Below are 24,315 nucleotides of genomic sequence, written 5' to 3'. Positions count from 1 at the left end.
CATGGGTGGAATGGCTGCTCAGGTAACTCTCCACAAAGACAGCTCTCCCTCCATTGGCATCTGTGCTTCATGTACTGTAGTGTACTGGGAATCTCTGACCTAGCCCAAGCTCTTCTCCAAGGCAGGGGCAGCTGTTTCTGTGTCATTCCTGATAGGCATTTATCCAAACTGTTCCAATAATGATGTCTCCGCATCCCTCCCCAGACAATCTATTCCAGTGTTTTTCCGTAAGAATAGTGTGTTTAATAGTTAGTGCAGACTAATCTGTTGGCAAACCTGACACCTCTGTAGAGTTAACTTCCCTGCTGATCTCCCCTAGTATTGGATTTTTTTAGGAAAACTTCCAGCCTAAGCATTTTATGAGTTTAGGATTTTGACAAGAAGTTCACCTGTAAACCAAAGACTGAGGTAAAACAGCAAGTAGTGAACCATCTCTAGAGTTTGGATTTCGCTCTGCCTATGCTACCTCAACTGTTATCAGATATTCAGTGTTTCTTGTAACAGTCACACAGATCCTGAATGTACGTATTTCTATTAGATAGAGAAACTGGAAGCAGAAAACAACCGTCTACAACAGGAGCTACAGGATGCCCGAGACCAGAATGAGCTGCTGGAGTTCCGCAACCTTGAGCTGGAGGTGATGGATGAGCTCAGTTACAGTAGAGCTGGTAGCAAATTAAACTAGTGCACTTGTACTGGACACCAACTTTAATCAAGTGTTTACGCAAACATTCTAGTGATAGAACAGAGTAACAAATAAGGCCCAGAATTTTTGATTGTGAGCTGAAGTATGTCAGCTCCAAAGTCCTGGAAATAGTAAGTTCCATACCTGACTGGTTCACTTCTCTCTGGGCTAGGTGCCCAGTGTGCATAAATGAGCTTAACTAATTAGTGTCAGTACGGCTCTTGGTTACCACACCCGTGGATATGGTTTTTCCAGTACTTTGGAGCAGTCTGTTGTGAACATGCTTTGTTCTTATTGCTGGCCTGGAGTCTACTAAAATGGACAGAAATTAATTACATTTAAATTAACCGAATAAGCAAGGCTTAAACCCCATCCTCATGTACTTTGCTCAGGGCTGCATCCTGGTTCACAGCTAAGATCCCTCCTGAGAATAGGCATCCAGGTTTTTTTGTTGTTGTTTTGTTTGGTTTTTTTATGAACCTGAACAGGTCTTGGAGGAGAAAGAAATGTTGAGCGTGCTTTTATCTCTAATAGCTGAAGAGTAGAGTGTTCCTCTAAGAAGTCAGAGATGCAGGTACAGTTCCCTCTTCAGGGTCTTCAAAGCCCTGTTTCCCCCTAAGAAAACCTTAATGCTGGTGTACAATGGCTTTGTTCTTTTCCCCTCTTTCAGCAAGGGTGATGAGACAAGAGTTCAAGTTTCATTGAGAGTGCTGCTGTGAGAAGTGCACCTCTCTAGCCCTGTGCTTGAAGGACTGGAACTCTTTGAAGTTTGAATCAGCAATGATCGATGAAATTGCATAAGCATTTGTAAGAAAGTATTGGACCCAGGGCTGTTGTATTCTAGTACCATACCCATGGGGGTAAAAGGGTTGTTGTACCTCGTCCCCTCTGAGCCAGTGAATCTTGAATTCTTTTCTCTGTGGGCAACTGGGCTGTGAGAGGAGATGGGGGCTGTCTTACTCAAACCAATCTGTACTGGGTGGTTAGAGCTCTCCTTGTTGCAGAGGAGGACTGTGCACGTTGGCTCATGTGGTGGAGGGAGCCGAAGCCAGGTCTCTGAGAGCCGCAGGCACTCCAGCCCTGCTGGGGGATGGCTGGGGCTCCCTGGGGCTGCAGCTGTGGGCTGTGCTGTGCTGGGGGCTTCTGCCCTGCTGTGAGCACCTGAGGACAGCTGGGCTACAGAGCCAAGGTGCCCAAGGAACACAGGCTCCCTGCACAGTGGTTTGCAACAGCTTCTGTACTATTGATTGCTGAGGCACTTTTAGATGTAATCTCTCTGTGCCTTAGTTTCCTGCCACTGTGGTAGGGGTAAGAGACATTTTATATAGGTGAATGTGGTCTTGCTCCTGCAGCCTTTTATCTTCATGCTTGCCAGCGCTGGCATGTGTGAAAAGCCAACAGCACCCACCTGTGTTGCATATAGTGCTTGGTCTGGAGTTGTCCTAATTTGCGTCTGGAGGCTGTAGGCCCTTGCACAGTGAATAGAGACAGCTTGTCTGCCCACTTGCAAGCACTGTCACTTTTGCAGGCACTGGACATGTTCCCTCTTGAGGAGCTCTCTTGTGAGCTGTGTTAGGTAAGAAAGGTCCCTCAGGTGACACTGTAGGGTGATGGAGGAGCTCCAGAAGCCCCTGCAGGCAGCCAGAGGACTGGGTTGAACCTCAGTGTCCCTCTTCCCAGACGGCCCCTTGTTATAGATTCTTAGGCGTGCCTGCTTCCACCTGGTCTTTTTTCCAGTATAAGCTGGTTTATTTCTCAGTTGTTCTTTTCAGTTGCTGTCCAAGGCCTTGTAGGTAACACAGAGCCTTTCCTGGCTCTCCTGAGTCAGTGCTGGGACAGATGTGTCCCATATTTATAGAACTTTCCTACAGTTTTACGTGACAGCTGTGTTTTCATATGACATGGAACTGGACTGATCAAGTGAGTTACATGTTCATAAAAAAAAAATACACTTGAAAGTGAAATTTCATTTTCACTTCTGTGCTTGCCTGGATACCTGAAAGGGAAATAACATCTTCACATTTTTATTTTTGTCTTTGGTACTTTAAAACTGGACAAATATTTGTAGATTTTATGCAATGAAGGTGTATAAATAGCTAAGTTGATCAACCTTTTTGAACTTACTACCTTTCACAGATATCAGAACATGCAGCATACCAGGATGAGCAAATGTGTAATCTGAGTATCCTAGCAGTCTTAAGTCAAATACCTGTTTCTAAAGGGTGTATTTACAAGAAGTAGTTGTTCAGCACTTCATTAAGCAAAGCACTTGAGTGTCTTAGCCTTTTCGCAGACAATTTGCAAAGGAAAATAACTGATCAAATAAATAGTCTCCTGTAAAATAGTTAGCTTGGGTTCAGGATCCTATCCCACTTGGCACACTGTTTTTCAGACTAAGTCTAAATGTTTGTTTCTTTGACTTGTAAAATGAAGAGCTTGGATTTGTGAAGAATGATATAAACAGTAGCTATGGCATTTAATGAGTTCTGTGTGCATCTCCTTCATTCTAATATGTTCTCTGGCATCTTTTCAATTTACTTCCAGGAAAGAGAGAGACGCTCCCCACCATTTAATCTGCAGATTCACCCATTCTCAGATGGTGTGAGTGCTCTACAGATCTACTGCATGAAGGAAGGAGTTAAGGTAGGTCGGTTTTATAAGGCAGCACTTCTAACTACAGGAGTGGATGGTGCTGCCCTTATAACCCATTACATTCATCTCTGCTAATAACTACACTAAACTTTAAGCACTTAAACTCAGTCTAATGTAAGGGTGTGTGATGACTGACACAATTGAATTGGACTCATAATTTTCAACGTAATGATAAAACCTGGCTCAAAGGCAACTGAAATCAGTGTGTGGTGCATTTCCATGGGATAAAACAATATGGTTGATTTCAACGTGGTTCATAGGAGAGATGAATATTGAAGCTGTAATAAAATGTGCATGCCATGCCTTTACCTTATTCTGTCTTTGCAGGATGTCAGCATCCCAGACCTCATAAAGCAGTTAGACATCCTAGGTGATAATGGGGTAAGTTAAAGTGGGAGGTGTTTTCCCTTTAGAAGCTGCATTTTGTACAGTAGAGTAAGTGAAATCTATAATTATCATGACTGTTTTCTAAGATACTTGTTAAATTATGTAATATCAGAACAATTAATTTAAGGAGTATTTGTTTCTCTAAGTTAAGGATTTGTGAGATTTCAATAGTCGGAGAACTAGTAATGAAGTAGCAGCCGTAATGTCTGGTTTAGCAGACTGGGAAGAGTGTCCAAAGGTCACTCATATTTGGAACTGGGCCTGACTGCACTCCAGTCATTCAGGAAAGCACATGAATTAACTTGGCAGTCTGAGCCAACTGCTCTTCATCAGGACTAGGATTCCTCTGCAAACAGTTTCATTAATAGGCAAGAATTATCAAATTCCCTGTGGCTTTCTAAGTGGGCATTGCTGCCTACTTTAGTCATGTAAAAGAGATCATCCTGTATCTGGCCAACGTTAGATGTGCTTTAAGAAAATGTATAAGAAATAAAAACGAAGGATCGTGATTATCTCTTCACATGCTGGTGTAAATCAGCATTATTTTTACAAAAACTTTAATGGAAAGTCAGCTTTGTAAAACTAGCATGAAAACAGATACATGGGTCTAATTTTAGTTTGTTTCTCATAAGATGCAATGGGATGAAAACATATAGTCCATATCATGGAGGAAGGCAAAAGCAGTGTTCTTTTTAATATGTTAACAGGCTGTTTCGATGGGAATAGGATACTTGGTACTACAGGGATCCCCTGAAAACTGTAGACCTAGTCTGTAGCCGGAATTATCTTTATTCATGCAGGAAGGTGCTGCCAATTTTCTTCTTCCCTCTCTCTCTTCACAGAATTTAAGAAATGAAGAACAAGTGGCCATAATTCAGGCTTCCACTGTATTGTCCTTGGCAGAGAAGGTAAATTGTGTGTTATCTAAGGCCTCATCTAACACTGGATATTTTCTGCTCTGTTATCGTTGTCAATATTGTCAAACTTTTCTAGTGTAGGAAGCGATTCTCCAGGTAAAGCCAACTGCCAGCACAGTCCCAAACACCTTGCTAAAGCAGCAAAAATATCAAACTCAGCTGGCTTAAGCTGTGAACTCAAAACAACTGCAAATACAGAAATAATGTCAAATGAAACTTGTTACTGTAAATGGAATGAGAAACCATCAGACATTTAAACCATAATTAGCTGGAGTGTGGGATTTCTGGTCCTGAGATTTTCAAAACTTCTGAAGGAATATGTATGCATAATTCCCGCTGAAATAATGTGTCAAAGTTTCTTATTTTGAAAATTAAAAAGAAAATTACGGCAGATTAAAATTGCTTTCTGTGGCTCAAATGCAGCACACAATTTTGTCAACATGACAGCTTCCAAGGATTCTACTCAGCAATTTCTCCTCTGCAAAGTAAATTGCCATCTACACAGCTAAGCTGTTTTTGAGATGCTAGAGCCCCATCATAGGCCCTTATCCATGGGATGAAATAGGTTCCCTGTCTATCCAAGAAAGTATGCTTTTCCATCTTCCCATGATGCAGTAATGGCGATCCTCTTACTGCTTCTCTGTGAAGCACTACCTAATCAACATGGGCCCAGAAGTAGGTTACTAAAAATAGATTAACAAGATGCTGTAGAGTTCCCACTTGCCACTGCCCATGTGCCTAGAAAACACAGCAGGTCACAGCTCTCATTGTCTTCCTTCCAGTGGATCCAGCAGATTGAGGGAGCTGAAGCTGCTCTGCATCAGAAGATGATGGAACTGGAAAGTGATATGGTAAGTGAAGTTTCCTTAATCCACATTTTAGGGGCAAGACACTGACTGTGTCACATTTACTTGGTGTGCCGAAAGATAACTGAAAAGGCCTTTTGGCAAAACAAGTATGCAGGCTTTCTCTGATTATTGGTGGATCTAAAAAATTGTTACTTGTTTGGTTCACATGCAACAGCAGACTAACATAGAAACAGAAATACCGAAGATTTGAAAACTTTCTTTTTCCATGAGGATGACTGTATTAGTAAGTACAGAGGGCTCAAACATTGCTCAGTGATTTTCAGCGATGCAAATGACTGCGCTTTTTGCCTTGTAAGATTCACAGTCTAAACATCAGCTGTTGTATCACATTTTATTCAGTACCAGTACGTGGGAAACTAATGAACTATCACACTGTTTTCTTTCATTACATTTTAAGCCAATATCATCCAGAAGGGCAGAACATTCACGGGTGAACTGAATTTCCTGTAGCACCAGTAAAGTTAGTACCTTACCCTATTCTTATGCTAGTCAATGGAAGTAACCTACAAGATGAACAAGCATAACTAGAAGAGTTGGGTAGCTATAGTGGTTTACGTTCTGTTCCTATAGTATGTCCATGCTTAGGTCAGTTCAGCTTAAGGTAGGCTGAGAAGTTAAAGCACAGCAGCTTTGCCCAAATAATGTGAATATATGCCCATTTAGTTCCTGTTTATTGCACTTCCACACTTCTAAAATAGAAAGCATAAAAGGAGTTGTCCACGACACCAGAGGAGGTGTCTTTAGAAAAATCACACACAAACCCCTGAATTACACTACTGAAATGCTAGGCGATATCACTGAAGTCAGCAACGAGATGGTGGATTTATTTCCATGTAGATCAAATGTATTATCATAAAAAGCAATCCGCAGCTATTTTCCCTTCCTTCTTTTCTAGCTGAGTCAGATATTAACTCTGCAGAGTGTCAGTTGAAGACTTTTACTCCTGAGTCAGATATCTGTAGTTGCTTTAATAAAACTTGGTGAAATACTTTGAGTAACTAATTCATTTTTCTGTCCAAATGACCCTTCATTGTAGGAGCAATTTTGCAAAATAAAAGGCTATTTGGAGGAAGAATTGGACTACAGGAAGCAAGCTCTTGACCAAGCATACATGGTATGTACAAAGGAGGTTCTACAGCACATATTGACCAGCACTGTGACAGGACACAGGCTCCTGTCGGATCAGGAAGAGAGGTTCTTGCTTTTTCTGTAGTATCTTTTTAGATTTATTTGGTTTTTTCCCCATTCCTTTAATGCACTACCATGCAATCTGCACAGCTTCAACATGACACCTAGTTTTTTTCATGTCACAAAAAGGCAGGTCTCCTGAAGTGTGAAACTCTTTTGTCAGTTAAAGGCAGATACTACTCATTAATGTCACCTTGTGCAACTAGAGTCAGTGCAACCAACTGGAACTCTGATCTGGAATCTTGGCCGTTTTGCATATGTTATAGCAAGAAGACAGTATGCCACAAAAAGCAAGAGTTCCTGCTCTAAACACTGCTATATCAAATTCTGTTACATAGGTCTGATAACTGGCTGTGCAAGTTCATCATGATTGATTTGTCAAGTTAATGAGGATGCTCGTTAATTAGCAGGTTTAAGAGTAAAGTAGCCTGACAGTGACCTTCAACTTTTCCTCTTTTGTTTTTTAGTACAATGGGTCAATATGTTAGAATTGGTGAAATACTCATCTTTACACTTATAAAATAGGTATGAAAATTTATCCAGCTCCTAATCATCTCTGTAACTGCTTAAAAAAAGTGTGAGGGATTTCCGTGAAAATTAATATTAAAATATTTTAAAAATAAAAGTTCGTGTCCTTTTGTCAAAATGCTGAACTATTTTGTGAGTTCTGTTTTTCACATTTTTGCGCACTTGAGCACAGGGACCACCTCTCATGCAGGCGCCTGAATCTGCCACCAACCCCCAGTTCCCACTGTGTTTTAAACAATGTTTCATCTCTAACTGGCTTTTGGTATTGCATCAACCAGAGGATCCAGGAGCTTGAAGCCACCTTGTACAATGCTTTGCAGCAAGAAACGGTGATAAAGTTTGGGGAGCTACTCACTGAAAAACAGCAGGAAGAGCTGAGAACAGCAGTAGAAAAACTAAGACGTCAGATGCTGAGGAAAAGCAGAGAATATGATTGCCAGATTCTTCAGGAGAGGATGGAGCTACTCCAGCAGGCTCATCAGGTAAGAAAAAGGAACCACACACATGTATATCTACTCAGCTTTGCTGTATGAGAACATCAGCTGAGATCAAATTTAGACAAGCTCCAGGTCATGAGAGCACCTGGCATCTAGTTTTTTGTTTCATATTTTATGTCTTTACTGTGTACACAAACACATATGATATTAGCTTGTGGAGGATTGTTTTGGTGTATTTTGAGTTTTAAAATTCCAAACTAAAGTTTTCATGCAGAATTCTGTCCGCATGAATCTGGCTTTGTAATAAGAGTGATCATCCCTGGTTACTGGACTGGGCACAAGAGGAACTGTATGAATGCTTCTGGCTTGTGTTACACAGGAGGAGCTATCTGTTTTTCCAGACACTGCTGCTCTGTCCCCTGCAAAGTGGGCGGTTTTTATGTTTCACTGCTGAGATACAGTCCTACATTTCACCTTCAAAGACCAGTGTTTGCTACTTTGCAAGCTGTGACATTCCAGAGCAAAACAGCAGTCACAGCATGCTGATTAATGTGACAGTTGCACAATGAAACAGAACTTACTGAAATGTTTATGAGAGTAAGAGAAAACATACACCCAGTGGTTAGGGTTTCTGGTTCACAGGAGGACTTCGTTTTCACAGTGCTGCCAGATCCTGAGTTGGAGACTCAGGACTGGGTCCACCCTTGCTTCTTACCAGGCCTTCGCAGAGTGAGGAGCTTCTTGATTTCAGCCATGACTGCTGCCCTGATTAATACTGCCACAGCAGTTCTGGCTTCTCTGAACAACTTGGCCAGCCTCAGTTGCAGATGGGTTGGGAAAGGCTGAAAGGCAAGGAAGGGAAGAGTTTCATCAGCTAGTCATCTCACTTCGGGACAATTAGAAAGCTGGTCACAGGAATGCCATCTGCTCTCTGGGTGTCTCCAGGTTTGCCTCTTTGGATCTCTGCTCTTTGCTGTCCAGCTGTCTTAGGCCCTGACTGAATAGATACTGAGATTCAAGACATCATTTTCATACTTAGCAGATCTGTTACCTGTTCTGTTTTGGCCCAAGGGGCCAAAAGTTTAACTCATGTTACATGGTGTTTTTTTTTTCTAGAAGTTCCTAGCTCTACTAAAAAAATACACCTTGTCTATAAGTTACATATATCCCACTTACCACAGAATGAATGTATAAATGTATACATTAATAATTTCAGATCTGATAACTTTTATCCTCTTCCAACACATCAAACTGAGAAATTTTAACGAATCATGATATAATTCTAAAGAGTATAAACATGACCTTATGCTTTCCATCTATTTAACACAGAATTAAGATAAAATAGGTAATATGAAGCAGTTCCACTATTGATATTGATTTCCAGCATTTGACACATACATATGCAGTAGCATATTTTGAACAGTTGTGCACACAGTAAAGTTGTGGTTAGGCAGGGTTAGTGGATGGAGTTGCAGTACTACACAAGATTATCCCTGCCAAAGAAACGGACTTGTTAATTTCTAGGCTTTTGGCACTTGGAACATTAACTAACTTGTTCAGCAGAGCAGATTTACTGAGAATTTAGTCTAGATGCTTTCTTTTCTGATTTTCAGAGGATTCGAGATTTAGAAGATAAAACTGACATCCAAAAGAGACAAATTAAGGATCTGGAGGAAAAGGTTGGTTCTGTTATGCTTCTGAAGCATGCTGATCAACTTTTTTGAAAGTAATGGCCTAGTTCTCTTGAACTACAAAACCTTTTTGTTTAGCTGCATCAGCTGGACCTGTTGGTGTCCTACTATGCTTTCCTTTCGGTTTGTGTTTCAGTATATAGAGACTTTAATCTTAGAGTCTCCTCCACAACCTTTCATTTTATAAAATACATGCCAAACACTTTTAATTATGGTGAATGATAACTGTACCAAATGATGAAGCCTTTATTTGGCTGTTAAATGTCATGTTGGTATACAGGCAAGGTGAGACTGGCAAGCAGGAAGGACTGAATGAAATTGAGTGAAGATTTGAAGGTTGTCCTTATCTGGCAGGACTAGGGAGCTCAGGTTCTGACACTGTCCTCTTTATTGAAGCTTGTAATGGAATGCAACGTAAATATAGTACCAGAATCTTGCCCTTAAACTGAACTGTCAAAAGAACTATATGTGCACATTCTTATATATACTATATATATACATACACATACTTTCTCTCTCTCTCAACTAAGCACTGCATTTTTGTTGGTGAGTAAGGCCAACTCTGTCACACTGAGTTTTGCTACTTGCAGATAGGTTAGATTGTTGAAGAAAGATGATGGCATGGGTACAGCACGCTGCTAGCCATGATGTCTTTTCTAGAAATGCCAGCCCGGTGTAAGGTGCATTTCCAGTGGTAGCCATGCTGGTGTACTTACACCAGTGAATATTAGCATCCACGTGTAAACTGTAATATGGAATGATGGCTATGTTAATATAATGACAGTAGTGCTAATGAGCCCTTTCAAGTTTATATGTATGTCCCTAAAGTGAAACAAGTGGGCATAATGCAAAACTTGATACACATAATTCTTTCTGCTTTTCTGACAGTATTTTTATGATACAAGGACTCAGTGTCTTTCTTTGTAATATATATAACTTGGGAAAATAACAGATGATAATTTGTCATGAAAATAAAGAAAGCAAAACTTAAGCTATTGGTCAACTGGAGACCTTGAACAGGAGACTTTTTTTAGTGGCAGTTTTCAGAAGAGCTTTAAACTCACAAAAATTTACATCTCAGAAAACAATATATTCATGATTAAAATGAGACCTCCAAGAACATATTATTAAACATTTAATGGTTAGGGTTTGATACTATGCGTGTATGTATGTGTGTATATATATATTCCCAGACTATTTGCAGCATGGATTGCAGGCACTTTTTTAATGCACTTAAAAATATTACCTGTGCTGTTTTTGATGTCCAGCTTTGTGACTTCAGTCAGCCCATGGTGGTTCATAGTGACAGTTATACCTCAGGCTTTCAATATGGTGCCAATTGTAATTATCACCAAAATTAATGCTATCCATTTTCTAAGCCTGGGAGGTGGTATGGTACATAGAGAAATAGCTAGGGAAATACAGTGTTTTCTAAAGGCATACTTATTCTAGTCGTCCTACAGAGAGCAAAAATAATTCTGATGCTTACATTGCTAAGACCTCTAGTTTTTACACAATCCTCTTTTTCTTCTGCAGTTTCTATTTCTCTTCTTGTTCTTCTCTCTTGCCTTTATTCTTTGGCCTTGATGTCAATGTGCCTCTTGGAAAGGTAAGACTATTTTATTTGTTTCCTCAAAGCTAACGCTTCTTGCACAGAGCTGAGGATCACATCACATCCTTGTATGTTCTTGTGTATGTCTGGAGTCAGAGAATTCAGCAGGTCGTTGTTAGTCTGTAATCGTTCATAAGGAGGGTAATCACACAGCTGTTTCCACAGGGAGTTGAGGGAGTTGCAGTCACACCAACACCATCCAGTGTACTTGTAAGGAAATTGCCAAAGCTTGCTGGTGATACTGAGCTATCCAGAATTGTAAAAATGAAAGCTAATAAGGATTTCACAGTATCAAATAGCCAAGAGAATTGCAGGTGAAACTCAATGTTTGCAAAGTGATGCAGGTGGAAAACAGTTACAAATCTCAACCATATAGATACTGTGATGGGCTCTGAACTGACACTCAGGAAATAGTTTGGGAGGTTATAACATGTAGAGCTCAGTGCCCAGAAGCAGGAGAGATACAAAGGACAAGAAAGAATGATCAGCTGCTGAGAGACAGGAAGAGGGAGGCAGAGAGGTGGAAGGGGTTTTCTGGCTCAGAAAGTGAGACACTGTTAAAAGGAGGTACAGGTGAGGTCTAGAAAATTTGTTATAAAATGGGTGGATGGATAGTTTGCCATCGTTCACTGTCTCCTCCAGTACAAGCAATTATCACGTAATAAGTTTAAACAAAAAATGATAGTTAATGATGTAGGATGTAAAGAAGACTTTGCCACAGCATGCTTAGCAGCTGAAAGTTCAGAGTTCAAAAAGTGATGTGAAGATGGGGAAATAAATCAGGGAACTATAATGTACATGGCCTTCACATTTTTCTTTCTGTGACTAGCCACTTTCAGAACCATCAGGATGCTGGATTAGGAGGATCTTTCTTCTGATCCAGGATAACAGAAGTAGAATAATAGAATAAGAGATGTAATGACAGATAAAAATTTTCTGATTTGGGGACAGACCCATACCATTAAATTTCTCATTGTATCTCTTGGCTCTGGCTTGAGCTTTGTTAGTGAATAAATTCTTCTGCCCTGCGCTTGAGGCAAGCTGAGAATACAATTGCATGAGATGTTTTGCCATGCCCTCCCACCATTTGTACTAGCTCAGCCTTTGTTTCCAGGTGCAATTCAAGGTATTGATCATAACTAAGTGGCATGGGTCCAGTTTGGTGGGTTTTCCTCTCTCTCTAAGGGAGAGCCCCCAGTCTTGTGCTTAATTTCAGCTAGATCAATGATTTCTTGCAGTTTTGTGCTGATGCAGAAACAACTTTCGGAATTAGCCACATCAACTGCAATCCACTGCCTCCTTGGCTGGCCAGACCTCAAAATGAATGTTTTCATGCGCTGAGGCAACAATATACATGGAGGTTGGACTGAATGGGGAATGAACCATGGGAAAGAATCAGAGGAATGTGGACAGATCAGTGATCAAGGCTCTTGTAAACAGTAGCCAATATCATTATAGAGTTGCTGCTATTTAAAACATACTGCCTTGATCCTGTAAGCATTAAACAGACTAAGTTATGACTGCATACTTACTAATGTTCCCGCTGCAGGATTTCTGGAAACCATGACATAGCACAGCAGCTGTGAGATGTTTTGAGTGGCCATGACTGGTGAAAATTTGATTTTACAGTTTCTTGCTTATTCCTAGTGGGGAAAAATATCAGAGTCTGCTGAAACAGCCGAATTATGTATAGGCTAATTTTAAGAAGCCAAAGTTTTCACAGTACACAGTAGTAGCAAATAATTTTTTATGACTGTGTTCCTTTGCTATACCACAGAATCATGAGTCCAGAACAAGTGCCAGCCTAGAAGGAAAGTGAAAAAAAAAAAGCCTAAAAAAAGTCTTGGATTTAAGGTGCACCCTGAAAACTCACAGGAACCAATAGTGATATTTGCAAGAAGCTGTTTGCATGAGTTTTTCCCATTTGCCTATACTGTTGTCCTTTTTTCAGTTTTTTCACAGCTATGATAAAGCCCTTGTAAAGCACGTGAGAAAAACTGGGGCAGTAAGAGGTTCAGAATTTTCTGTATATACAGTTGGCGCCTATATTTTCCACCTGTATGGGTGTGGAATTGGTTTTCTATTGACTATTTGCTGCTTCTGGTACAGCTACAGAATTGGTAAGAAGCTTCTACATCCTAGTTTTTACCAATGCTGGTATCAGCTATGGTAGAAGAAAAATAAGAAGCCAAGGGGGTTCTTACTACTTTGAAAATATGCTTCAAAAGACATTCCTTGCTCAGTTTAGATCACCTTGATTAAAAATGCATTTATGACATTAAACTACTGAATGATAGTTTAAAAAAAACAGTTTTTTTAATCCTGTCTCTTTTAAGATGATGCACCCAGTGAAGTCTTTTCAGTAGAGCATACATCTGAGAAATACAAATTAAAATTTTCATTAATATTAGAACTCATGAGGAAATGGTGTCTTTCTGATTTTTTTAAACTTTTTAGTTTTGAAAATATTTTTTTTCAGAAGTTTTTTAAAAAACCCTCAGTGGTAGATGCAAATGCCAAAAATATCCAAAAAGTGCATAACAATTTTTGTTCATAGATATGACGTTTTTCATTAGAAAGGAAAAGATCATTCACATGTCAAATTTAATCCACCTGTAATTGAACTTAGAATAGGAAATCCTGAGTGCCAGGGCAAAAATGTCAGCGGGTGCTTCCTGAGGCTGTATGCATGGTTTTGGTATGCCAGCACAGAAAAGAAAGGAGGGCGAAGAGAATTACAGACGTAACATGAATGAGTCACTTGTATATACCGGCTATTCCTGAAAAGCCCAGTGTCTTTTGAAATAAGCATTTCCCGAAATAGAAAAAAAAATACCCTATTACTCTGACATTGGAATTCCAGCAGTGCTGATTAACTCTCTGTGTTGGAGCCTGTGTCTGAGGTGCCTGTAACATTTCTGTGTCTGCATACTAAGAAAAAAATGTGTGTTTTAACAGCCTTACAATTAGCTCTGCAGTGTATTTGAAGGCAGACAGAATTCTTTGTTGCAGAGGAGCCATTCCTTCCCTCTTCTCAAAGCAGGAAGGGGAGAACCACACATATATAAAAGAAGAATCAGGACCATCAAAAAAAATATAACAAAACCTCCACATTTGCTGATAACAATTACTTTTGGCCTATTTTAAGGGCAGATATTGGCTGCTACATTCCTTCCAAAATTCTAGCAGATTTATTATTACTTGCTTGCAGTCTCTTCTACCTGCATGTGGCTGCTGGGTCACATCTAGCACAAGCTCTGCACTAATTTGATGCACTCACACATTTATCGAGTAGGACTTCATGGAGCCCAGGAAGGCTGCTGTAACACAGTGCCAACACAGGAAGAGTTGTTGAATCACTGCTGCATAGAGGCTGGCCTGGGGAGGGGGTGAGGGTCTAGTCCAAATGGCTTGTCTCTGCTCCTCATAGAGAGGACAAGGAGCATCAGAGAGTGCTGAAATGTGGTTTACAACCCCTGAGAGCCTGCTGGTGTGTGGTGCCACTCCTAGTACTGCGTAGGGTTAAATGAACAGACTTGGCAAAATACCCAGAATTTTCACAAATGCCTTTCATACAAACGAACAGTTTAACACTGATAACTGTAAGAACAGACCTGATCAACTTTCTGACTGATAAGACTGCATCTTGTCAGCTGGGATAGGTAGGCAGAGGAACTTACCATTTATCTGATACAGCTGGTTTGTTTGTTTTTTTTGTATTATTATTTTTAGAGTGCCCGACCACACAGATAAATCCTTATAAAGGCAAATGCTTCCACCCCCCTGATGAAGAGAACGTTGTTTACACCTATCTTAAAAAGTATAAAAATGAGCAACCTATAGCCAAGACTGCAACCACCTTGTATTTTAAAGCCATCACTCAAGATTTGTTACTTAAAGCTATGGTATATGCTGCATCTAATGAAATTCTGTATGTTGAAATTACAAAAGGAGAAAAAAAAATAAACTCTGAACCTACATCACTTAGGAAGAACTTAAAGGGAAGGAACCACTTTCAGCTGATCAAGTCAGTGTGTCTTGGGCATGGAACCAAAGTTACAACAGAAAAATCTATCCCTGCTGTGCAGGGCAGTCATTTAAACGTGACACTGTCATCCCACGAATGGATCTGAAGTTAACAGGACAGAGCAAGAGAAACACACGAGCTGTGGACAGATGCTGACAACAAAGCATTCAGTTTGAACTGTCTGGCTTTCTCACTGCGGGGACTCCTCCTCTCCTTCTTTGGTTTTAACCTCAGGAACAAATGACAACTGCAATGTGGAGGGAAGAAAGGAAAAATGCAGTCTGTTTTATTGCAGGATGGGCAGGACAGGGCACCACCTTTTGCGCTTGAGGTCATAATGAAGCACCACCCTACTCTGCAAAGGAAGGGAAGAAGAGGGTGTCTGGTGTAAGGAGGATTTCTGATGGAGTTGTAGCCTTATCTCTCTTCACCCTCCCTCCATGAAGAACAGTCTGTCTATTGTCAGATACTTTTCATAATCTTTAAAGACTGCCACTGAGATAATAATGACTATACTTGGGTTTACTATTTGAATAATACACTGAGGAACACTGGATTTGACCTACAGAGTAGCTTCTGAGAAAGAGAAGTAATACGTTGGAGGACAGAGGGCAAAAAAGCCAACCTCCTTGTCCACGGACTACGATCCAGAAAGTGTCAGCTTCCAACTGTTTTGTCCCAGCTTGGAATAAATGTTTTGGTTTGGCTTGTCAAACTGACTTTGTTAGCTGGCTTCCTGATCAATGATACATAAACCAAAAATGGGGGAAAAATCTGTGAACACATCCTTATTAGAAGTAAGAAATATCACTAGTCTGTTTAGATTTTTCCACACTTAAGAGTAACTAGAAGTAGTTTGCATTTCAAAGCATTACTGATCTCTAATCACAAAGTCTGGAACCCAGTCCTGGTGTCTTCCTGAGGCTCACGGGTCCGTGCCCCCCTGTAGTCAGCAAGAAACGAATGCTGAGGAGTGTCACACCTGCAGCAAGTGTTGTGACTGTCCTGTGCCTGCTGGGAGCAACACAACCAGCTGCACCCATCTTTTCCCTTTTCTCACTGATGTACTGTATGAACCAGGCTTGATAATGCACTTCGTGCCTCTGCTTTTATTTCCCTGGAAATGGAGTCCTGCCTGTTTAGACTTCAGGTTCCTGTGGCAAGGCTCCTTATTTGAGCTCTGTCTTTCACGATGGAGCCTTAACTGGGAGAAATGGATGTCTGTATTAAAAATAGAAAACCAAGGGCCAGAATACAGCCTGTGCATTACTTAAACCTTCAAAATGGGGCTCACACGTACCAAGATCTTACGCACACAGACTCTGCCCATCAGAAGCTTTAAAAGTGTCTCTCTTTTGTTTGCGTGCTTCTTTTTACAGATGAAGCAACTGAGGCACAAAGCAGTGAAGTAACTTACCACAGCAGCTCAGCAGGTCAAAAGCAGTTCCTCAGCCGTAGCAGGGATGAAGTTCCTCTAGCATCGACGATGCCTGCCCCTCATGGATTTTTTTTTGGCCAGAATAGCTTTTAATAATTAGTGTCCATTCACCCAACTGGATTGCAGTGCTGGGCTCCATTTCTCCACAAAGACTCCTAATGTACTCATTTCTTGCATGCCCTGAGATTGTGTTAAGCCTTCCATCAAAGGTTAGAAGCTATTAGCAAGTATTTTTCCCCCTGCTCTTTAAAATTACTTTATATTACAGAATGACCACATCTTCTTGAAGCAGTCTGTTTTAGTCAAGGGGTTTACTGAATTCTGCACCAGCTGTATGTTTGTTGGTTCATTTTTAAAAAAACAGGCTTGTAGGCAGGTATGTTAAATGAATACAAGTACGTTGCATGCTGTTTGTTCAAATTCCTTTTCCCCTGCGCAAGAATCTGCAGATAAGGTTGTCCCAAACCTACACGTGCTTTCCGAGAGTGCTGCTAGCAGTTCAGTCCTGAAGTTCTGGAGTCAGGCCCTTTGAGACTCTCATCCCACACCTGTGACACCTTTAGATCACTAAACAACTTTACCACATCTTGCTAGCTACAAAAAGGGGGCTTTCCTCTCTATTCCCTCTTCCTCCTCTCTTTTTCCCCCCCTGTTACAGCACCAGTTCATTTCACTTGGACACATTTCACAAGGACACTTGGCTGCAGTGTCCTGCAAGTAACTACAGGCTGGAAACTGTTCACCCTGGCATTAGGGCCGGCAACTGAAACTCGGCTCTTCTTGCAGAAGAATGAGCAGCGCTCATTTTCTGTGATGGTACAATAACTCCCGCCTCCGCTTTGGTTAAAAGAAAAAGGAGGACTGTTGGTTAAAAAAATGAAGGAGGACTAGAAACGTTTGTTTCAGGCAATCATGGGGAAGGGTCATGGCACATGGAAGTCCCTAGCTTCAGAACATACGACTGATCTTGCGGCAGGCTTCATCATTTAGGCCCTCTGAGCCGTGTTGTACACATCTTCCTTCACTTCTCTTTTTTGCCTAGTTTCCCCTCCCTTGCTCTTATGTATACATATGCATGCAGGTGCTCCACTTCCAAGGGCTCAGGGGCGTGTTGGTGTGGGTGGTGGTGGTGGACAGTCCACAGCTTATCTTGGTCTGCAGTCTTTGAAAGATTGCTGGATTCCCTCCAGAGAGCTGAATGACAGCCGCTTTGCTCTCCTTGCAGCATAACATATGCCATGCCTAAAACACACTTGCTGAGTAATACACACTTTCTATCAGCCAGATCAAATTGAGTTTGATGTTTGTGTATATATATATACATGTATCTATATATAGTATATATGTATATGTACATATATATACATGTATATGCATATATCTATCTATTCCCTATTGTATATAGTAAATTGTTGCTATAGCTTATGAAAGTAAATTCCAATCTAGGAACGGGGAACTGAATCTAGACTTGTTTAGCTGCCGCAGCTGGTACACTCCTCATGGTTTTACATCTCATGGGCAACTGGATTTTGGATCTGTTTTTCTGGGGTCTCCTGCCTTCTCTGTCCTGAAGCTGAAGCTGTTTATCCAGGGCTTTTCTGCTGTTCCTGACACTCACTGAGGCAAAGCATTGGGAATCCTCCCTCAAATTAGTCACTGCAGCCAGCCTCGCCTCCCCAAAACGAACCAGCAAAAAATCTATCTATTACAGTCTTTGAGGACAGCCAGTGTAGCCCTGGGTTCCTCCCCTCCGTCGGTCCCGCTGTGGCAGGAGTGCTGACGCTGCAGGCTACCCGTCCTGTCAGAGCAGCAGGGGAGCCCTGTGACGCAGCGCAAGCCAGCTTGGCCAAAACGTGACTTGCTGCTTTTTCTCCACTGGCCCAGCTGGGAGATTTTGAAGACTATTCTGTCAATTTAAGCTCTTCAGTGGGGGGCCTAGTTAGGTGAGAAGGGTTTGGGCAGTTGGGGTTGCAGAAGGAAATAGGGCGTCTTGCAGTATTATCAGCCTGGCTCACAGCTCCATCCTCTCTTACTGATGTGCCTGGAGAACCGTGGAGACTTTTTTTTGTAGATGTTCTTCATTTTCCAGCTCCCTGCCCTCATCTCAGCAGGAAACACCCTCTGAACCCCAACACTCTCCATTCCGTGGCAGCCCACGAGGACTGAACAGGCCAGGCAATCCTTCTTACTAGGGTGAGGATCAGCGGGCAGCCACATGGTTGCTGGTGATTCAAAGGGTTTTTTGTTTTCCCCTGCCCCCCTCACATCAGCACCTGTGTGGTTTTACGTATATTTACACTTTTGTTCCCAATTTTTTTGGTGTCTGTTGCAGAACACCATTGTAAATGACTTGGCAGAATGACCCTTTGATAAACACTGGACATGTATCTGTACTATATGTATTAACGTGTAGAAGAGAATCCTTATTGTATGTAAAGTTTTATGAATGGTTATTTTTTAATTTATGTATTTAATATAGGATTCAATGACCTCTGGTGTTTTAGTTTGTATAAAAATAAAACAGCAGTGTTTTTTAAAAAATAATAATCTCACATTCATGGAGCTATTCAAGATCTGTCTGGAATCTGTTCAAGGAATGGTGTTAAGGCTGAGCCAGGCACATGCCCGCCTTGCCCGCTCGCCCCTCCGGCAGCAGGGGGGACAGAGCAGGCAGCGGGGGGAGGAGTGGGCAGCCCAAGGCAAGGAGTGGGCAGCGGGGGCAGCCAGCTTGCCCAGCATGGCAATTTGACCTCACAGGGGTTTTGCCCAGCAAACCCATCCTGGGCCGTTTGCCGTTTGGGCCAGCGCAGCGAGGCCAAGGGTTCGGAGCCAGCCGCCGGCTCGGGCCTGCCCTGCCGCTCCCGCGGCCTCCCCGGCTCTTCGGCGGGGCGTGCGGGGCAGCGCGGGCCTCGCCGGGCTGGGGCACCGGCAGCGGCAGCGGCACCGGCACCGGCACCGGCACCGGGCCGGGGGCGGGCTCTGCCGGGGCGGCGCGGGTCCGCAGAGCCGCCTCCCCGCGCCGCGGCCCGGCGGAGCCGCCAGGGGGCAGTGCTGCCCTCTGCCACGGCCGCCGCGCCGCTCCGCCCGCAGCTAACGCGCCGCACCAGGGGCCTCCGCCGGCCCGGCCCGGGCCCGCCACCGGCCCTGCGGGCGCCCGGGCTGTTGTTCAGCCTGGCCCTGCCCGGCCCGGCCCTGCCCTGCCGCAGGGGCAGCCGCAGCGCGGAGCCCCGGCCGTTACCGACGCAGACCCGCCGCTGCGGCAGGTCCCGTGTCATTTCAAGCGAAGCGGAACCGCCGCAGGAACGGGCGTGGGGGCGAGCAGCAGCGAGTGCCGGTGCCGGTGCCGGTGCCGGTGCCGGTGCCGGGCGCGGCCGAGCTCCGCTGGCGCTGCCGAGCGCGCCCCGGGTGTTTCACGTTCCGAGCGACGCTGTGCCAAAGCCTTCACCCCCCCGGGCCGGACTTGAGACGGCCCCGTTGGCTGCAGCCCGGCCCGGCCCAGGCGGCCAGGGGCTTGGACCAGCAGCCGGGTGTGTCTGGATGGGGCGTAACGACCCCGAGATTCAGGTTTGTGCCCTGCCTTGTGGGTTATCACTGCAAAGGTCTGGGCTGGCTGATAGAGTAAAACTGCTCAAATGTCTACACTGAGCTGTGCTGTGTTGTTAGTGGTCAGGCAAAGCGACCTTCTTTGGAAGACAGAAGAACCGCAGAGCTGAAAACGATTTAATTTTTTTCCCATTAAATTTTAACCCTTATAAGGGTTATGATTTTGGAAATGAGGTTTATGATTTCTCATGAGCACTTGACTTCCAGGGGAGACAAATGAGCTGCAGCTGCTGAACCCCTGGGAGCTCCGGAAACTCGCCTGACCTGGCTGCGTGTTCACACAGCAGGAGCAGGGACAGCTTCGCTGCCATCTCCGGGCGGTGTGTTGTCCTCTTCAGGGCAAACATCTGCTGGGTTTAAAACCCAGTCTGCAAAATCAGACCAGGCAACTCAGCAAGCAAAAAAAAAAAAAATTTTAAAAAATTCCTAGACAGTTTCCCTTCATCTTTGCCAGCAGGAACATCAAGGAAAAGAGGAGCGGTAAGAGCCCAGGCTACGGCAAGCACTGGGAACCCCAGGTTTACATGGCCACACTGGGGCCCCCTCTAGCACCCACCATTCCCAGCTCCTACCAGGTCCTTACTTTTACAGCAGCCCTGTTCTGAACGACTGTCTTGGTACCTTTTCAGCATGTGGGGACTTCACCTCGGTGCCTAAGCCTGTTGGCTTCACCAGAGATGGGCATTGTAAAGACTGCAGTGCCTTAGGGCAGGCGTGCCCCTGCCACACATCACTGCAGCCTTTTAGCTGCTCTGGACACAGGCCACCCAAGGTGTCCAAGGCTAACTTCCCCTGAAGCATCCCTTCCTGCAAGTGCTGCTGGCCCACCAGCAGGTAAGGGGCTGAACCGCTGTGCTGGAGGTGTCCTGCAGCTGGGCACTGTGCTGCCATGCCAGCACACGCCAGGAGCAGGGATAAGCAGGAGGATGTTTAAGGGTAACTCCTGGGTGCAGCACGCTCGTGGGTTTTCACAGCCTTCTCTTGTTCAGGAGAACAGACTGGACTTGTCCCACTTCTGCTGGGGTTTTCATTTTGAAGAGTCTTCATGATCGGAATTGGGGCAGCAGTGAACAGCGGTGCTTTTATTGCATTTGTTGTCAGAGAGACAAAATATTATGCAGCCCTGCTTGGAGAGCCCATAATCCCAGAGGTGAAAGGCAGCACAGCTCCTGGAAGCTGTGTGCACTGCAAAAAAACCAACAACCCTTTTGGAAGGAAATTGCTGAGGAAAATGTTAGGGAGGAAATGGAAAGCACATTTTGGAAGTGCAAAGTTGTAGCCAGGTATTTACGCCTATCCCATTTTTTACACTCAAATCCCCGCTAATCTAAGCTAAAATCTAAGCTAAAATCTAAGCTAAAATCTAAGCTAAAGAGCATTATATTGCAGCAGAATAGCCCAGTATGTGAATGTATACTTTATTTAAAAAAACCCAAACCCATTATCTTTCCCAAGATCCACCGCACCTCATATCTTGAAAGTGTTCTTACGAGACTGAAACACATTAAATGCATCCAAGACACTGAAATTTGGATCTAAATTTAAATCTGTACTATTACAGAGTTCAAAAATATTCATCTCCATCCCCCTTGCACAATGATCTTCAAATAACGAATGAAGCCAAGAACTTGAGCCAAGCAGTCTCATTTCCTTTGGCTAGAAAAAATGGAAGGGGCATTTAATATTAAAATGCACTAATTCAGAATTAAATCAAAGGGAATATATATGCATATAAAATTGATGTGCGCTACAGGACTTGTGGAATAGGCTTAGCTTGTTTTACCTAGTGAAACCAACACAGTGAGGGCATGGGTCTGCCCTGCAAATATATCAAGGTAGTTAAACACTGACAGCCAGAGGGACTTCTTAGCTAAAGGACAAAGCTGACAGAAGGAAGAATGCATCCCAGCTAGCTGTGGTTTGTTAGGAATTGGAGAAAATTTCCTGGCTGTACTGTTCTAATGCACTACTTTAGCTAGTGAAGTAAGATCCTGGGGAGTCTTCCAAGGGGTGCTGTGAGTCGTAGGACTGAAAATCAGGGAAATGCTCACTCTTTGTCTAAGGTGCAAGTGTTGCTCTAGCAGTCGCTTCTCTGGAGACTCTCCTGTGCCCAGAATGTCGTTACTGAAATGAACTGTGATGCATTTGGGAAAGAATGGGCCATATTCAATGTTCTGCTGCTCATGCACAAGAGGAACGCCATTTCATCCACTAGAACGCAGATGCGCCGATGTCGGTGAGAGCAGATGTGTCCCGACTAGTTGCCTGAGTATGGGCTACTCGGTCTGTGCTGTTCCTAATGCGTATAACACGTACAACAAAGATCCTCATCACTACCACTGTCTTCACCTACAGTTCTGACAGCTGTGTATAAGTTAGTGATTGAACCTATGTAGAAAGTGAATTAATTTGTAGCTTTTCAATTGGCCCCTTGAGCTCACAGTGGGAACTCATTAGTGTAGCAAGTGTGGTGTTGGAGGGCTGGGAAGGTAGCTCTGTACCCCAGAATTTCCACAGATTCCATGAGTGTCACGCTGCCTGCCTGAGAAAGGCTGCTTTGCTCCACTGGACATTTTCATTTAAAATACCAGAAGTGTGCTAGCTGGTCATGGATGCTGCAGAAATTCTGCAAACCGTATTTCCCCCAGATGTCTGTCAGCAGCATCCTGCTGTGAGGTGACAGCAGCAGTGTGGCTGGCTCAGAAGGACTTTGCAGGTCCTTTCCAGATAAGGCGGTGGAGTGCAGCTCGTGTGCCAGTATGGAATATTCCCTCTACCAAACAAAGCACAACAAGGCTATTGCTTGCAGCTACCCAGCTATCAGACAAGGAGATTCATTTACTCTTTTACAAATCTGCAATACAATTAGAAATGTATTTCAGGCAGGGTGCTCCTTATTGGACCCAGATCAGTAAGGGTATAGGAAAGCTACTGTGTAATCTCTGAGCCTGAACTTCTGCTGGTGTAAAGCAGGAGTGCTTTGCTGAAGGAATGAAGATACAGCACAATGACGCCAGCATCCTGAACTGATACAACTCAATGGTAAGCCTGGGTGTCAACAACTGTGACGTCTGATTTTGCCATCTGCTATGCATGGAAGCACGGCCATCCGGGAGATCATTTTTATGATAATAACAAGAATTCTGACACCAGATTTTGGGTCAAGAACTCTGGGTGTCTCTCTGGGACAGCTGCAAGGCATCTCCAGCTACGAGACAATAGCAAAGAGGGGACAATGCAAGGGGGTCCCATCCATGCTATGGTTGCGAGTGGCCAAGCCTCGCGTGAGGCTGTCCTGGATACGTGGCAGCACGTCAGCCGCCCCTAGGCGGGGGTACCCCGGTGTGATGGCAGCCAGGGCCAGGCTGCAGCTCAGGGCTGACCTCGGGGCATGCCCGCTTTGCCCAGCCTGTTACCGTTGTACAGGGCGTTGGTGGGTGAAGCCCTGAGCTGTGTTACCGCCTGCACAGCGGCAGGCACGGCCCGGGCTCGTGGGTGTGAGAAGGAGGTATGGCTGTACAGTGAATGTTCGTGTGTTGTATGGCTGTAAGTGAAGGTTCGTGTGTTGTATGGCTGTACGGTGAAGGTTCGTGTGTTGTATGGCTGTACGGTGAAGGTTCGTGTGTTGTATGGCTGTAAGTGAAGGTTCGTGTGTTGTATGGCTGTACGGTGAAGGTTCGTGTGTTGTATGGCTGTAAGTGAAGGTTCGTGTGTTGTATGGCTGTACGGTGAAGGTTCGTGTGTTGTATGGCTGTACGGTGAAGGTTCGTGTGTTGTATGGCTGTAAGTGAAGGTTCGTGTGTTGTATGGCTGTACAGTGAAGGTTCGTGTGTTGTATGGCTGTACAGTGAAGGTTCGTGTGTTGTATGACTGTACAGTGAAGGTTCGTGTGTTGTATGGCTGTACAGTGAAGGTTCGTGTGTTGTATGGCTGTAAGTGAAGGTTCGTGTGTTGTATGGCTGTAAGTGAAGGTTCGTGTGTTGTATGGCTGTACGGTGAAGGTTCGTGTGTTGTATGGCTGTAAGTGAAGGTTCGTGTGTTGTATGGCTGTAAGTGAAGGTTCGTGTGTTGTATGGCTGTACGGTGAAGGTTCGTGTGTTGTATGGCTGTAAGTGAAGGTTCGTGTGTTGTATGGCTGTACGGTGAAGGTTCGTGTGTTGTATGGCTGTAAGTGAAGGTTCGTGTGTTGTATGGCTGTACGGTGAAGGTTCCTATGTGCGGTCTCTGCAGCCCTTTAGGATGGCAGTAGGTTTCCATTGTTTGGGCGATCGTCTAAACACA

At 43.7% G+C, this 24,315-nt stretch overlaps 1 protein-coding gene across 1 annotated transcript in view; it reads left to right on the top strand.

The window, feature by feature from the left end:
- The window catches only part of JAKMIP2 (janus kinase and microtubule interacting protein 2), a 62,527-nt gene extending 43,580 nt beyond the window's left edge, over positions 1 to 18,947 (top strand). The window contains exons 13-22 of the mRNA XM_040604657.1: positions 539 to 637; positions 3,230 to 3,328; positions 3,665 to 3,718; positions 4,567 to 4,632; positions 5,424 to 5,492; positions 6,547 to 6,624; positions 7,505 to 7,708; positions 9,277 to 9,342; positions 10,891 to 10,963; positions 14,699 to 18,947. Of these exons, the coding sequence (XP_040460591.1) occupies positions 539 to 637; positions 3,230 to 3,328; positions 3,665 to 3,718; positions 4,567 to 4,632; positions 5,424 to 5,492; positions 6,547 to 6,624; positions 7,505 to 7,708; positions 9,277 to 9,342; positions 10,891 to 10,941 (786 nt within the window). The 3' untranslated portion in view covers positions 10,942 to 10,963; positions 14,699 to 18,947. The remainder of the gene's footprint in view (positions 1 to 538; positions 638 to 3,229; positions 3,329 to 3,664; positions 3,719 to 4,566; positions 4,633 to 5,423; positions 5,493 to 6,546; positions 6,625 to 7,504; positions 7,709 to 9,276; positions 9,343 to 10,890; positions 10,964 to 14,698) is intronic.
- The last annotated feature ends 5,368 nt before the right edge of the window (positions 18,948 to 24,315 follow it).

Source organism: Falco naumanni, chromosome 8, assembly GCF_017639655.2.
Source record: "Falco naumanni isolate bFalNau1 chromosome 8, bFalNau1.pat, whole genome shotgun sequence".
NCBI lineage: Eukaryota > Metazoa > Chordata > Aves > Falconiformes > Falconidae > Falco > Falco naumanni.
Note: the sequence above shows the minus strand (reverse complement) of the source record. Positions and strands in the feature narration are given on the sequence as shown.